The 16185-nt window shown below is 47.6% G+C and overlaps 3 protein-coding genes across 4 annotated transcripts; 2 read left to right on the top strand and 1 right to left on the bottom strand.

Moving 5' to 3' along the window:
• Positions 1-84: 84 nt before the first annotated feature.
• On the top strand, positions 85-2135 carry LOC112896974 (probable glucan endo-1,3-beta-glucosidase A6). Its single transcript, XM_025965119.1, has 3 exons — positions 85-423; positions 553-1854; positions 1955-2135. The coding sequence occupies exons 1-3, from the start codon at positions 300-302 to the stop codon at positions 1990-1992; spliced, it is 1464 nt and encodes a 487-aa protein (XP_025820904.1). The 5' UTR covers positions 85-299; the 3' UTR covers positions 1993-2135.
• Positions 2136-4105: 1970 nt separating this feature from the next.
• Positions 4106-8653, top strand: LOC112896538. The gene is made up of 5 exons (XM_025964552.1): positions 4106-4308; positions 4436-4615; positions 4708-4824; positions 5421-6278; positions 6751-8653. Exons 1-5 carry the CDS (start codon positions 4269-4271, stop codon positions 8367-8369), a joined length of 2814 nt encoding a protein of 937 aa, XP_025820337.1. The 5' UTR covers positions 4106-4268; the 3' UTR covers positions 8370-8653.
• Positions 8654-9057: 404 nt separating this feature from the next.
• Positions 9058-12963, bottom strand: LOC112896539 (70 kDa peptidyl-prolyl isomerase). 2 transcript variants are annotated; one of them, XM_025964554.1, is made up of 13 exons: positions 12643-12963; positions 12181-12267; positions 11417-11677; positions 11263-11337; positions 11038-11118; positions 10744-10938; positions 10558-10644; positions 10281-10456; positions 10065-10187; positions 9805-9951; positions 9593-9720; positions 9381-9498; positions 9058-9307 (listed from the first exon to the last, which is right to left on the bottom strand). In XM_025964554.1, the coding sequence occupies exons 1-12, from the start codon at positions 12839-12841 to the stop codon at positions 9396-9398; spliced, it is 1662 nt and encodes a 553-aa protein (XP_025820339.1). In that variant the 5' UTR covers positions 12842-12963; the 3' UTR covers positions 9058-9307; positions 9381-9395. The 2 variants fall into 2 exon arrangements, with proteins under 2 accessions (XP_025820339.1, XP_025820338.1); XM_025964553.1 differs by having other exon boundaries at positions 9058-9304.
• Positions 12964-16185: the final 3222 nt, after the last annotated feature.

Here is a 16185-nt window from a genome sequence, read left to right as displayed (position 1 = left end):
AAACAAAAATCACCGTATGTGTCGATCCCTGTTCCGTCAACTGAACAAAATTTGGAACTTGTTCCATCTAACCATCCGATCCCAAACGCACGCTAACAATCACCGTATGTGCCGCGTTTTATTCTCATTTTCTTTTTCTCTGCTGCAAGTGCTCTAATTATGTTCTGGGTTATCCAACCCACTCCCTAAAAACTCTCATGTCCAACCCACTTCCTAAAAACTCTCTTCCTTCTCTCTATATAAACAGTCACGGCTCCCTTCCACCTGATCGAATAACAAACTAACAAACACAAGCAACAATGGCGGCCGCCACCATGGCACCGTCATTCTCCCACCGCGCCGCCGCCGTCGTCCTCCTCGCCGCCGCCCTCGCGTGCCATCTCAATGTCGTCGTCGCCGTCAAGCCCGAGTGCCATTGTCCTGGTGATCACGTCTTCCCCTGCCGGCCGCCTCGTCGTCCTGCAGTTTGTTACTGCTGATCAGCTAGTGGTGTACGGTTTCTGTTGTTCGCTGACGAGTCTTGTGTGTTCGTGCCGTGTTGCGTGCATGCAGGAGGGAGGTGCCGCGGCCTCGGCGTCAACTATGGCACGGTGGCCGACGACCTCCCCTCGGCGACGCGCTCCGTGCAGCTCCTCCGCGCGGCGGGCGCGGGCGCCGTGAAGATCTACGACGCCAACCCGGGCATCCTGCGCGCGCTGGCCGGGACGGGGCTGCCGGTCGCCATCATGGTGCCGAACGCGGCCATCCCGTCGCTGGCCTCCTCCCGCGCCGCCGCGGAGGACTGGGTGGCCGCCAACCTCGCGCCGCACAGCCCGGCCACGCGGGTGATGTACCTGCTCGTCGGCAACGAGGTGCTCTCCAACCGCGCCATCGCGGGCTCCACGTGGCGGGCCATCGTGCCGGCGATGGCCAACCTACACCGCGCCCTCCGCGCGCACGGGATCCGCAAGGTCAAGCTCGGCACGACGCTCGCCATGGGCGCGCTCTCGGCCTCCTACCCGCCCTCCGCCGGCGCGTTCCGCGACGACGTCGCCGAGGACGTGATCCGGCCGCTGCTCCGGTTCCTGAACGCCACGCGCTCGTTCTACTTCGTCGACGCGTACCCGTACTTCGCGTGGGCGGCCAACCGCGACACCATCTCCCTCGACTACGCGCTCTTCCAGGGCGCGGCGAGCTCCCACTACGTCGACCCCGGCACGGGGCTCACGTACACCAACCTGCTCGATCAAATGCTCGACGCGGTTATCGCCGCCATGGGCAAGCTCGGGTACGGGAACGTGAAGCTGGCCGTCTCGGAGACCGGGTGGCCGAGCGGCGGCGACGCGGGCGAGGCCGGCGCCAACGTGCGCAATGCCGCCACGTACAACCGCAACCTCGCCGCGCGGATGTCCAAGAACCCCGGCACGCCGGCGCGGCCGGGGGCCAAGATGCCGGTGTTCCTCTTCTCGCTCTACAACGAGGACCAGAAGCCCGGGGCGGGCACTGAGCGCCACTGGGGGCTGTACTACCCGAACCAGACCAAGGTCTACGAGATCGACCTCACCGGCCAGCGCCCGTCGCGGTCGTACCCGCCGCTGCCGCCCGCGGACGACACGGACAGCTCGCCGGCGTGGTGCGTGCTGGCCGGCGGCGGCAAGGCGGCGGACAAGAAGGCGGTGCAGGACGCGCTGGATTACGCGTGCCAGCACGGGAGCGGGACGTGCACCGCCATCCAGCCCGGCGGCGCGTGCTACGAGCCGGACACGCTGGACGCGCACGCCAGCTACGCGTTCAACTCCTACTGGCAGCAGTTCAGGAACGCTGGGGGCACCTGCTTCTTCAATGGACTTGCAGAGACCACCACCAAAGATCCAAGTGAGTTCATGCAACTAAGCACCCACCAATGGCGTGTTTGATCTTGTTTCTCCTGCATGTCAGTCGCACTGATCTGTTATGTGCTTTCTGTGTTTTGCAGGCTACGGATCATGCAAGTTCCCCAGCTCTGAGGACTAGCTGCGCAGGAGGAACGGAGAGCACAGCCACGTTCGGTTAGCTAGTGAGGAAGGCCATCGCCATGGATGCCCTTAAAACTATTACCATTTTCCATTTCTCTTTAGGAACTAGCGAGCAAAGAATCACTGTAATTCAACTCAGTGTTACACTGCTCACAGTTTAGTTACTTTGCAGGCAGCTCTCCTGCCTACGAGCACTTGATCCTATCCAGAAAAAAAAACTACTTTGAATTGTTCTCCGAGCCCACCGGCGGCGAATTCTCGAAGCTTTGATTTTTTTTTTTGTTTAAACTGTTCCGAGTTCGCCGGCGCCCGGCGGCGAATTCCTTGTTCGTTTAAATTGCTCGCCGAGTTTGCCGCGGCCAATTTTGGATCTGCCGCGTCAGCCATGATCGGTGCGTACAGCGTACGAGGTGGCGGAGAGATCGGTAGCACAGCGGCGGCGGAACCGGGAGAGGTTGGCCTGCGGCGCGCGGCGGGCGTGGTCAGCGGTTTCATCGTTGACTTGCTGTTGGGTCACCACGGTCACAAAGCCGTTAGATTGAAAAGTGCGGAGAGGCGGCGGCGGGGAAGGCCAGGGAACCATGGGCCGAAAGCCCAAGTAAAAGGTGTGGACCCGCGTAGATGGGCTTGAATCTGACAGCGAAGCCCAACGAAACGTGGGACCCGCAGTCGTTTTCTTTCCAAGATATAAAAAATGAGACGCATAAATGGACAACGGAATTAGGTCTAGATCAGCCTAACCACGTTGACTTTTTTATGTGGTCTCGGGATGACTCGGGATAGGTAACATTCATCTTTAGACTTTAGGCTGAGTCTTCCTCTTTTTTTTTCTAAAAAAAAGTTTTCCCCGTTGTAGCTACTTTCTAATCTCACTAGACCACACCATACGTTTTAAATATATGACATTTAAAACAAACTAATTAGTCATATGGCTCGTAGAAGAAACCTTACGGCTTGTTTGGTTGGGGGTAATTTGTATAAACAAGTAGCAGTTCAGAGATATAAGATTAAAATTCTGCTGTTTGTTTCGTGGGAGGGGAAATTTATTTAGGATGAGGAAAGGAAGTTTAGATACTGAACTCCCATCGATCTCTTCCCATGGTAAGGGGTAGAAATTGAGATAGAATTCTACTTTAAGATGAAAACAAATAATTTTAACCGTTCATAACAGTTTATGATATAATTTTTCACGTCAAAATCCAGGTACCAAACGGAGGATATGAATTCACTCTCCAACTCCCTCCCTTAATTCCCTCCACGAACCAAATAAAAATTTAGGACTAAAAGTTAAACTTCCAAATAAATTGTCTCCGTAAACTCCCTCACTAATTTTCATGTCTCTTCCTAGTCAGTTGCCAAATAAACGGATATCACCGGCCAAGATGATTGGCTCCCAGAATTTTGTTACCGTTACACACCCATGAAATGTGGATATCCCCGGGAGTCGGGGACCATTCCCCGCTCCGTAGTCCTCGGCCCTAACTACAGCCTACACTACACTTGCTCGTCCTTGCCGGTGTCCCCAACTGGCACATGCCGCCATGTACCGGCGGGCACTGGCCCCTCCCCTGATCGACCGCCGTGCCGGTGCCGTGACCTTGATTGAGTTGGCAGCTCACAGGTCGCAGCTGCCAAATGAAAAAAAAAAACATGGGAGGTGGCAGTACACCGCTGGCCGCTGCGTCGCCTCGGGAACCAAGCGGTAAAAAAGTGAAAAGGGTTCAAGTGAAGTGAACGGGCGAGCGGTCCGGCCCAAAAGCTGCCGCGCGGGTTACCTACCCGGCTGAGCAAGGGATCCACGCCTTGCCGGCCGCGTGGGCCCCGCCCGCCGGCATCTCGACGGGCTGTCGCCGCCGTTTCCCCCTCCGTCGATGCCGCCGCCGACGGCCGGGATGCGTTCCCCCGAGGAGACGAGGCGCGCGCCCTCGGCCGCAACCGCGCGAGAAGGGAGCGACCAGCCGAGAGACCCTTGTCTCTTGCCCGCGGCCCGCGGCCCCCCGGGTTCGACGACGCCCACCGTAACGTGCCGCTGACGTGCGGGCCAGGGGTCTCGTGGGCCCCACGCCGCCATAATGATAAGCGCGGTTGTCATTATCCCTCGGCGTGAGGGCGCCTGTGTCTCCCTTCTCTCTCTCTGCTTTCGTCTTCCCCGCACTCCACTCACTGAGCGCAGCGCGGCGAGCGGGCGAGCGCAACCAACCAACCAACCACTCGCCTCCACTCTCTTCCTCGCCGTTGCTGCCGGGCGCTGGACCAAGCCACCAAGGGGGCGACATGGAGAGCGGCCACAAGAGCGGAGGCGGAAGCGCGGCAGGTGAGCCCCCGTTGCCGCTTCGCCGGCCGCATTACGAAGATTTATTTCCTTTTTTTTTGTGCCGTTTATTCCCTCTCGTTCTCTCCCGTGTTCGTGAGATGTGATGGCGGGGTGGTTTCGCGCGCAGGAGGGGGAGCCGGAGGGGACGGGGTTCTGTGCCACGCCTGCGGGTACCAGTACCCGAATGGGCACCCCAGCGCCAAGCAGCGGCGCGCGCACCGGAAGCACTGCGGCAAGCCGACGTCTGCCGCCGCCGCCGCCGCGGAGGAGGGCGCCGGGGAGCACGAAGGCAGCGAGCCGCTTCCAGGTACTGTGGAATCCGTGCCTCCGTTGCCGTAAGTCGCTGCGCCCGGGTTGAGCTCTTGGCCTGATGCGTGTGCTCTCGTGGCTGCGTCCTAGGGGAGGGTCGCGGTGGAGTAGGAGAGGGAACTGGAGCGGGCGCGGCGGAATGCGGCGGCAGTTTGCCTGGATCTGCGTCGGAGGCTGCGAGCGCAGTGGATGGAGGGGACAATGCAGGTTCGCTCTGAATCTTTGTTTCTTTTCGTTCTTCGTTTGTTTTTGTTCGTTTCTGAAGTGGAAATGTCTTGGTTAAGATTTGGTAGGTGGAAAGTTATTGCAATACCTTTTTTTTCTTTCTCAATTTCCTCTTTTGTACTAGACGAGAACGTTCTGGTTCAATGAAATTGTACTGATGTAGAGTCTGGAAAAAGCATGTCCTTATCCTTTTGATTAGCATAATGTGGGCATTTTGTTTCATCTCATCTTTGATAAATATAAATTGCTTGTGTTAGTAATGTTTCAGAACTGCGTAGCTGGTTATGCAACTACAAACTGTACACCTCAGGTTTGGTTTAATAATCGTGTTCAATAAATTAGTGAGGCTGTCCACATGTTGCCACTTGATACCATCATCTCGCCAACTTGTCTCCATGCTGCGCTGCTAGCGTAACTTCACTGGCAGAGAGTCTGGCGCTATTTAATTATATTCACTGGGCTACATATGTTCACTCTTTTCAACGCATATTTTGGTCATTGTTAATGGTTTTACAATGCATTTTACGAGTCTATGCATATGTCTGAATGCATGATTGCCTGTGGCTGTCTTTTTTTAGAGCATTCTTCTGGAAATGGTACTAGCCATCAAGTCATCGGCTCTGAAGATCACCTCACCATCAGCAGTAATATTCCTTCGGAAATCACTTCTGAGGCCAGCAGGACTGATGACGATGCTCTAACTACAGTGACTACACAGTACTCTGAGAAAGGATCACCTATTGAGGATGGGGATTCATCTGATCTAGCAGTTGGTTCTGAGCAGTTGGAGGACATCCCCATTTCTGTTCTTTCACCAGAGCTTGAAGATGGTGCAAAATCCAGTTCAGGAATCTCTGAACATGAAATAAAGACCTCAACTGTTGTGCCTCTGGTATCAAATGCAACTGGAGGTGGAACTTCTGAACAGACGGATGATGTAGTCAGTCAAGTGGATGGGATTGCTGTGGCTGAGGAAGATGATATGGTCAACACCATTGGTGAAAATAAACTTAGTGAGGACAAATCTGTAGAAGGTGATGAGGTTGATCTCTCCTGTCAAGACAATCTACAAATTGAGATTGGTGAGGGGCACAGTAGCACTGCCGCGGAGAAAGATTCATCTGACAAGAATCCTAATGCAATTCACAACGAAGAAATCCCAAGTGATAAAACTGAATCAAATCAGCAAAGCAAGCATGTGCTAACTGACTCATTTGTGAAAATTCCTAACATTGAGGTGCCCATTGAGGCTTCTGCTGAGAAATCTGTTGATTCAGATGATGACTTGCTTAAACTTGGTACCGGTGGTTCCCACTCAGAGACACGCAATGATGTCAAACCTCAGCAGCAACCTGACTCTACCTCTGAAACAGCAGGTCATCTTGCAGTCTCTAAACAAGCAGATAATGTTCATGAACAGCACTATCCTATTCCAGGTGAGAGTTTCTGGATGTTATCGTGTACTGTATTTCGCATCACTTTTCATTTTATTTAATGTCGAAATAAAGCTCCTTTATCTTAAAAAAACGTTTAGTAAGAAGCCGAAAATGTTTATTGGGCAATGTACTCCAATTTTAGGTAGTTGAGCTATCAAGTAGTCTGTCCATTACACTTGCGTTATGATAGTGTCTGGCCACTTGTAAAAAGGGCTCAGTGGTAGCACATGATTAGCTGATTTTTCTTTGCTCATATCAAGTTTATTAAGATCATAGGTATCATTTGATCTTGTACCTCATACGCAATTATGGCTACCTGTTTCAAAGTGCAATTTCGCAAGTGCAATCTGTAGTTGACAAGTAAGTCTAGTCAGACACGTTATTGGCCTGAAAACATTTTAATCAACACGTTTAGTTATTCTGTGCATGGTATAGTCATTGTTTATGAACTGAAATTTGACACATTCTGCAGAGGGAAGCATTCCAGTGATATCAAGTGCATCTGGACCTGCTGTTGGTGACATAGCTAACATTACAGAGAATGTTTGTTCATCTGGCGCGACAATGGATGACAGCATGCAGAAAAATGTGACTGGTGGTACTGTTGTGTCATCTCAAGCTGATCTAGTGGAGCTTAGTGCTTCCACCATGTCACATGAAACCAACACGGTCGGTAGCACAAATGATGTTGCCGAAAAGAGGCAGAATGAAAAGGGTGGTTCAGACTTTACTTCATATGGAGGTAATGAGATGCATGTCATAGAAAATTTTGAAGAAAAGCATCAGAACAAAGAGGTCATTGTAGATTCCATTCCTCATGAAACCAACACAGTTTCCAATACTGATAATGATGGGGAAAATGAGCAGAACAAAGAAATTACTGCAGAAACCAGTTCTTGCAAGATAAATGTGGTACAAAGCATGATTAGTGCTGAAGAAAATGAACAGATTGAAGAGTTCATTACAAATCTTGCTCCTGAAGAAACCAGTATGACACGTAGCGGGGACATCGTTGAAGAAAAGCAGAGTGAGATCGATGTAAAAACAAGTGGTGAGATAGATGGTGCATGCAGCGTAGAAACTGCTGTAGAAAACAATGCTACTATCTGTAAGGGCAATGCAGGAACCGCCACAGATGATGTTGAAGGCATAGTGCAGGATGAAGAAATCACGGCAGGCCCCATCTCACATGGTATCAACACGATATGCAGCAGTACTAATGAGGAAAAAATGCATAAGGAAGATGTAAATGAGGCCATTGGTTGTCATGAGAATATCGTGGTACATGGCACAGGTAATGTTGAAGAGAAGACAGTTGAGGAGGCTATGGCAGATGCTACCTCTCGCAAGTTTAGTTTGGTTACTTCTACTGACGATGAAGAGAAGAAGGATGAACAGACAACTGCAGACCCTACTTTGCATGAGAGAAGTGCAGAGCACAGCACAGATAATATTGATGAAAAGAAGAATGAGCAGCCTATTTTGGACCCTACTACTGCTTCAGCCACCATAAGCAGTATTGGTGACATTGAAGAAAAGAAGCAGAGTGAAGAAACTACAGCAGATCCTAGTTCTGGTGAGAGCAACATGCTGCCAGGCACGGACGATGTAGAAAACAAGAAGGAAAATGAAGACCTCGCCACCACGGGCCCTGCTTCAGACAAAACAGAAGTGGCAGAGACCACAAATGCCGTTGAAGAAATAGGAAAAACTGAAGAGACAGCTTCAAAGGAAATCAGCACAATAGAAAGCACGGATGACCTGAAGGGAGTTGATGATCAGAATGAAGAGATTGCCGACAAGGAAATGGTCGTCGACCCAGACAAGAACCATGTCTCGTTGAAGGTCCTCCTTGCCAACAAGAACGTGGAGACCAAAGACAAGGAGAAGAAGCCGAGCACCAAGGACCGGGTACTGTCATTCAGGCGCCGAGCGTCGAAAGATGTTGTGTCACCGGTGAAGCCGGGCTCGCCCAAGGCCGGCTCAGGGCAGCAAGACTGGAACTCTCCTGCCAGGTTGCCTGTCGAGAAGAAGCCCAAGGGAAGGAAACAGCAGTGGGTGCCGTTTATTTGCTGCTCGTCGGTACAGTGATTGTACATTTGTACTCCATTTGTTTGCTGATCGTCATCGGCGGACCAGGGCATTCACCAAACTCGTTCATTTCCTGACCTTCGCTACAAGACATGTTTGGACCTTGCTACTTGGATTGCGAACTCGGTTTGCTGTTTGTATGTCATAATCTATATATGTTGGTGTAAATTAATTAGACATGTCCAGGGTAGTTCTTCAGTTTGACCTGCCATTGTCGTGCAATTCCGGAGATGTTGGGCCTGATTTTTTGATACCAAAATATTGTCATACCAAAATGTGGACATGCTAATTTTTCTTACTAAAATTTTGGCAAGCTTAGAATAGATGGGCTGCTTTTTTGGCCTTCAACCAAACAAGTGCCAAAATTTATGGACTTAGCACATATTTTAGCATGCCAACATTTTGAAAACAAATTTTAGAAACGAACCAAGCGAGCCAATCATGCCCGTTCAGACACGCTCCTCCTCTCAGACAGTGCGATTTTACTTGTACTGCCTGTTTTAGTGCTCCTCCTCTCAAACAGTGCGATTTTGCCTATACTGCCTGTTTCGGTGCTCCTTTACATGCAAATCTGTCGCCTCCAATATGTTTATTGTGGGGAGTTTTGTAGGTATTTATTTCTTTATTGAGTCAGTTTGGATCATCTTCCCGAGAGAAACGCGTTGGCGCAAGAGATCAGATTAAGGAGTATCGAATTCTTGAAGATTGAACGCTCAGATCTCAACAAGAATCAGGAAACATATTCAGAGCCAATAATGGTCCTCAAAGTAAATGTTCCTCATCTCTGCTCTAACAGATCCAATCATCCATGCGCTCTAATAGGATTACACAGTAGGCCAGAAAGCGAAATGTCAAACTACGGGTGAAGTCCTTCGGCAGCAGGAACGTCAGGCTTTGATCCTCTGCTTCAATAAATCACCACACCCAAAAGCTTTCTGCTATTAACGACGAACCAATCGGTTAGACACAATCTATCAGAAGCAGAATGTTGTGGTGGTGATAGATACTCACACCGTCTTCAGCCAGTTACTTTGTCATCTTAGCGAACATGTTGCTGTAGAATTTGGCATCCTTCTTGTTGTACTCCTTGATCTTCTCTTTCAGGGTCTTGTATTCCAACTTTACATCCCTGAGATTAGCAGCAGCATTGCCACCGTCAGATTTAGTACTGTTCCATAGAACAGAACACTCCAAACGATACTAAATGTTTTAAAAAACCATACCTGTTGTCAGGATCAATTTCCAACGCCTTCTTGATATCGGCCTCTGCTAGCTCTAGGTCAGCAAGTTGCATGTAGGCTTGGACCCTCCTGTACAGAGCCTTGACATTTTGGCTGTCTAATTCCAGCACCTAGAAAGAAATTACATGATCCGCTTTGGTTGAATGCAAGATGCAACCACTAAATCGGCAAATCCAGGCCAAGATGATAGGTACCTTGGTGCAAAGCTTCTCAGCTTGCTTGTAGTCCTTCAGCTTCAGTTTGCACGCAGCATTGTTCAAGTTGCAGCTGATCTTCAGTTGCTTGGATTGCTTCTTCTCATCTTCACTGAATGAACTGTCATACTCAATGTACTTTGCAGCCTGACAATAGAACAAATGTCTCAGTCGATCAGGCAGAGCAGTTAACCATGGAGAACTCACAAGTTGCAGCTTTGTGGTATTTTCAGTATGAAACAGAATGCAAAATTATGCACCTTCTCATAACGCTTTGAAGCTCTAGCATATTTGCCCAACTTGAACAGTGTGTTCCCCTCTTCTTTCTTCTTGCCAGCAGCCTCAATCTTCTCTTCATTGTTCAAGTCCCATGACTCCTTATCCTGGGTAACAAGATGAAACCAATAAATTTTGCAAATACATGCAGAATAATGAATCACAACAGGTGCACAAGCATATCACAATCATGTGTGTACCTTCACAAATGAAACAAGCTCGACTTCATAAATCACGGTGCTGTTAGGCGGGACTACAGCAATGTCCTGCTTTGACTCAGTTGAACCAAATGCATATTCAGGAGGAATTGTCACAAGAGCAACCTCGCCCTTCTTCATGTTCAGTACAGCACGGTCAAGACCATCAATGACTTCCTCTGAAAATAGATTTCAAACAAAAAAAATGTTATTATAATCGAAACACTGGGTTGATGTGACTGCCTATTTATTTTGTCTGAAAAGTGGAGGCTATTCTAACCTTCATCTGTCTTGAATTCAAAGGGCTCTTCATCACACCCCTTCTTCGTAAACACTGTGCCGTCCTGAAGCTTTCCCGTAATTTTGACTGTCCAACAATAAACGTAATTAGGAAGTGCAAGAAAAACTAATCAATTGAACAGAGTTGTGAAACAACAGCTACTAGCATGATCAAACTTGAGCATACCTTTAACAACTGCCCCCTCATTGGGACGCTCATAGCCTTCTCCCTCCTTGAGAACTTTCTTAAGGATTTTCTTATCATCCCCTATTTCTGTGACAGTCTTCCATGAAACCAATTCAAGGTCAACGAGCAGAGTGGCGTTTGGTGGCACAGCACCTTCCTCGCCAGCTGCTGGTCTACCCTTCTCACCAAATCCATCTGCATTTGGTAAGTTAGGAAGTTCAAACAATGTCATTATTTAGAGGAACTACCATGGAACTTGCCGAAGAGGGTTTGAACTTTGAAACAGGAGCTCACATTGTGGCTTTACTGTAAGCAGCACCTTCTCTCCCTTTTTCATGGTTTTGACAGCTTTGGCCAGTGCAGGACAGAAGTACCCTGGCAATACACTTGTTAGTAAACAATATATATATATATATATATATATATATATATATAGAGAGAGAGAGAGAGAGAGAGAGAGAGACCTAAACAGCTTTTCAACAGGCCATGTAAAGATAGAACTGAAGAAAAGAGGGTTACCATCTTTAACAGTAAACTCGACTCCCTCGGACTTGGATACAACAGTACCATCTTCTAGACGGGCCTCATATTTCACTACAGGAAGAAAGACTGTAAGCTACACAAACAAAAATGCAACTCCTTTGTGAAAAATGTCACAGTAAGCAGAACTTACCGAGTACTTCATCAGGATCCTTTGGGTTCTCCCATTTCTCTCCCTCCTTAAGTATCTTCTTGAATATGCCGCCATCTTTGCAAATATCTTTGACACTGGTCCATGAAAGCAGCTCAACATCAAACTGCAAGGTTGCACTGGGTGGAATCTTTGGAGGCGAACCAGATTCTCCATAAGCCAGTTCTGGAGGAATGGTAAAAATAGCATTTTCTCCTTTCTTCATGGTCTTGATGCCTTGGTCCCAGCCCTTTATTACTTGACCTGGACATACGTTGACAAAATAGCCACTGAGCATCTCTTTCCGAAGTCCCGACTTGGCATGTTTACTCGATCATTAGCATGTTTTTTCAAACCATCAATGCAAGTGCTACTTGCATCTATGTGAAAAGCAAAAGGTCGGAACTTCATCCTTTTTTTAAAAAAAATGCGATAAGCAAAAAAACACACAGAGAAAGAAGATGATCTGCTGAGTGAGGAAAGTCAGTAATCAGGTACCCTGCAAGCATAAACACTAATATCATTGCCACACTAAGATTCATTTCCTAATTCTTGGCAATACATGGTATTGTGGGTACAAAATTCAGGAACAAAACTACTAAGGGGAAAAAACTACATATTATTGATGTGATCAGACATATTTCTCTAATTGACAAACCATCAGTATGTAAAACTGCTCCCACAATTACACTGTTAATGATAATTACACAATCCATATCCAAATCTAAAACATGAGACACAGAAATCTTAAGCACAAAGAAATGTACCTTGTCCCAGCTTGAACTTGAAGGGATCTCCACGATCACGGCTTGAATCAAACTTTGTTCCATCAAGGAGTGTACCCGTGTAATGCACTGTAACATCAACAAAAGCACATCAGCACAAGCACACCCATTACATTTCTCCAACAACAAGATGAGAAAACAATCCATAGATCACCCAACATCAGCAATTAACAATGCATTGCCCCCAAACACCCTATTTTGCACAGTCACATATGAAGCATGGAGTAGCCTAAAGTCCTGGCAAACGATTCCAGCTTAACAGATGTCGGCATAAAAATCATGCGAGACGGACTAAACCCCAGTCCACCACTAATTCCGCGCCCCAATTGCCAAGCCAATTAGACAATCCCCCCAATCAGGTCATGAACCGACCACACGAACAGAAGTCAAAGCACACCCCACTGACTGGAGAGCGAGGAGCTGAGCTGCGGCGAGCGCGGATACCTTCGACCTCGTCGCCGACCTCGGGCGTCTCCCAGCCCTCGCCCTCCTTGAGCAGCTTCTTCTTGAGCCCCTGCTTCCCGAGCTCCTTCTCCTCGCCCACCTTCATGACCGGGCCCTCGTCGCCGCCGAAGTCGCCCATCTCGTCGTCGCCCATCATCTCGTCGGCGCCGGCCGGGGGCATCTCGAAGTCCTCGTCCATGGAGCGGGTGGGGGCGCCGAGCCGAGATCCGCGCGCTGCTAGGGTTCCGAGCTCGCTAGGGTTCGGGCGCTTTGGAAGGTTCGAGAGGGAGCGCACGAGGGAGGAAATGATGGGGATGCGCCAGGGGAGAGCTGGGGTTTAAATGGGGTCGGGTGGGGTTCTAGAGTGTTCCGAGCGAGGATTAACAACGGGAAAAGCCAACGGCTCGGATGCTTCTAGCTGTGGGCCGCTGGATCGGAGCTTGGCGTGCTGGTGGCGTCGAGGAACTCGGCAATGGGACGAGGCCGGCAGTCCGTCCACACCGATAACACGCTCTGAATTTGATTTTACGAAAAGGACCATGTGTTTCGGAATTGAATCCGGAAAATGTGTTTGAGATTTCTCAACAGCTGTTGCCAATGCCAAGTTTGTGAAGCTCTTGAACCCATTTCGTGGTTGATGATTCCACTTTGAAATTGATTCCTGATGAAGCATATTGTCTTTATTCCTTTCTTGGGTGCCAGATGTATTTGGGCAGCGTGTTGTCAGCCACTGTTTTTCCATTTCAAGCATATTATCTTTTCATCCAAGTTCCAAGCCACCTCACAGGAGGCAAGCAATCCACTAGTTTTTCCATTTCAATCTCAGGTGGATCCTCAGCACCAAATTTTAGAGATATGGCTCAAGTTGTCAGCTCCTGTTTTTTTTTTTTGGAAAAAGATCGGCCCCTGTTTGGATTAAAGGAACAATCAAAGCTTGATGTCCAATATTACATAATTCCGCTCTCCATAATGCCGATGAAACTTGAACTTACCGCATAGTCTTCCTCATGTTCATTCATCTTGTTAGCTTTTCAGTGCACAGCTTGGGCTGCGTTAGCCGTTGCCCGAGGCCGTACACTACTTTAATCACCGATTAATGAATCCTATGCCCATCTTTCAAATAAAGAAGTTGTTTTTCTCCTGCTGCATGTGGACACTTGGAAAGTTGAAAGGCGTGTTGGACGGGCACAGTACAACACAAAGAAATAAATTCTACATGAACTAGATTCATGCCCGTGCGTTGCTACGGATAATAAAATATAGTTTCATAATAGTAGATATATAACATCATAAGAATATAATTTTTTAGTCTTTATTAATATCCACATGCAATCATATAAATAATAGTTTTTAAATTTAACAAATCTAAGTACATCAGGATATCCAATTCAGACATGGCAACTAAAACGATAATATCAATTGCACCTTCTACTTTTGCTTAGCTGAACAAAGAAGCTGGAAAAAGATATTAATTTGGTCTCTATTTTTTTAATTCAGAGTAAGAATTCAAGTCTTCCTTTCCCTATGAGTGCCACCACAAGTAATAATTAAAATGAGCACGAAAGCTTTATCACATGGAAAATAAATCAGTCTTGCACTTTGAATTGAAAAAAACTGCTCACAAGCACCTAATGGATAGTTTATTTTATCTGCTTTCCAAAATTATGCACTAAGAACCTAGTTTCATAATTTCTGCATGAATTAAATGAAAGCAGTTAAAGAAACTGAATATATATTTTTGTTTCATACATATGGCTGCAAATAACAAGAAGAGTGCCTAGTTAAATTTATCTTATTTTAACTGTTGAAGTTAGAAGACATAAATAAATTATCCAAAAGAACCAGGGATTAACTTACAGTAGTAGTAGCTCCTCCAATATTTGCTTGTGGTGTGCATTCTTAAACCTTGCCAAGAGCTGCAAATGCCACACACAAGTTATGAGAATAAATGGAAACACGGCACAAATGTAGTAAATCAGCTGGATGCTTTCTAATCTACAAACTGAAACCTGACTAATAGATTAGGAAAATGTACGTGGAATGAACCTGGCAAATAGATTAGGCTCTAGTTTCATACAGGAGAATTCTCTATCTGATGCTAGGTAAGAAATTAAATACAACTCAAAGTGACTGCATGTGATGGCCATAAGGCATATGTTTATTCAGACATCTCCATTACACATCTGCATCGTCAGTACGTGCTGCGTCTCACAATTACATGTTGCATCAGTACTGCATCATCAATAGTGATTGGATGACTGCATTCAGCCCAACCAGGCCCGTGGAGTGCAACCTCGTCACGATTGGTTGCCTAGACCGGCTATTGAGCTAGGCCCTCGGGATGCAAAACGCGCTCCCGAGCCTCGCTCGCGGGATACAGATTTTTCGGGCGTTTCCCTAGAGCCTAGCTGGCACGGTGCAACTCGCGAGCGTGCTTGCGGCTGAGCGCATACACGCGGGAATAGTTTGAGTTACTGTCCTCGTTTCGCGCCACCGATTGGCCTTATCCTCACCCCCACCGCCAGCGCTCTCTCCCCATTCCCTGCTTTCTCCGCCAGGTGAGCTCTCCTTTATCTTCCTCATCTCTTCTCTCTGTTATCTTCTTCTCCTCTTCTCAGTTTCCTTCTACTCATCGTGGATTGGCTACAGGCTCTATCCTCTCGTCTATCCTATTTTTATTTTGCAGTAGGGAGTTTCTAGATCTCTGCGTAGGCTAGTGATTTATCCTTTCGCCCATCCATTTTCCTCACCTTCCACTGTTTATTTACCTTAAGATTTGATGCAGATCTCATGCCACGCCTCACTTTCCCTTCTCAAATCTGCAGCAATCGGGTGGATCTGAGTTGTTGACTTATTTTAAGGTAAAAGATCTAGTTCTTAGTACGTAGAATTTTGATTTATTCTTATTATTTGCCATCTTTGCAGTTCCAGATAGTAAACATCATCTTTATTCTTTTTTATGCAGGACCGTAGATCTACCTCCCTTCACTTCTTCCTTGTGCTGTTTTCAATTTAACTCTCAGCCAATGTATTTGTGATGTTAAGACATATATGAAATGTTACAAGGGTCACTGGACCAGAGAAAAATCCATGGTGGATTTTCATGTAATTTTTCTTTTGTTAGGCTGAGCCAAAGAGGAACAATAATATTAGTTTAGAATCTAGTTATTGTAATTTTAGTTTGGAAATGATGTAATATTGGTTGGAAAGTTGCTGTTATTTAGCCTCCATAGCTCATCTGGATGGTGGTAATATCACCACTGCATGCAAGAGGTGACTGCACCTTCCTGTAACCAGGCAACCAATCAAACTTACCTACATCTGCACGTTAAAAGTTTTTTTACATACATGCAACCAAATAGCTGCTAGCACGGGCTGGTTGTACAAAAGCAGGCAACCAAACACACTGTTCTTGCATAGATTCAGCGTGGCCCTCGGGGGCCTGGTTCCTGGTACAGCCAGGCTCGGCTGGGAAGGAAACCAATCACGCCCTCAGTCCGGTGCAGGTGCAGTCGCGCGTGGACTTCGGCGATCGCGGTATGG

The sequence above is a fragment of the Panicum hallii genome, chromosome 6 (genome assembly GCF_002211085.1).
Source record: "Panicum hallii strain FIL2 chromosome 6, PHallii_v3.1, whole genome shotgun sequence".
Taxonomy (NCBI): Eukaryota; Viridiplantae; Streptophyta; class Magnoliopsida; order Poales; family Poaceae; genus Panicum; species Panicum hallii.
This window is presented reverse-complemented; position numbering and strand designations above follow the sequence as displayed.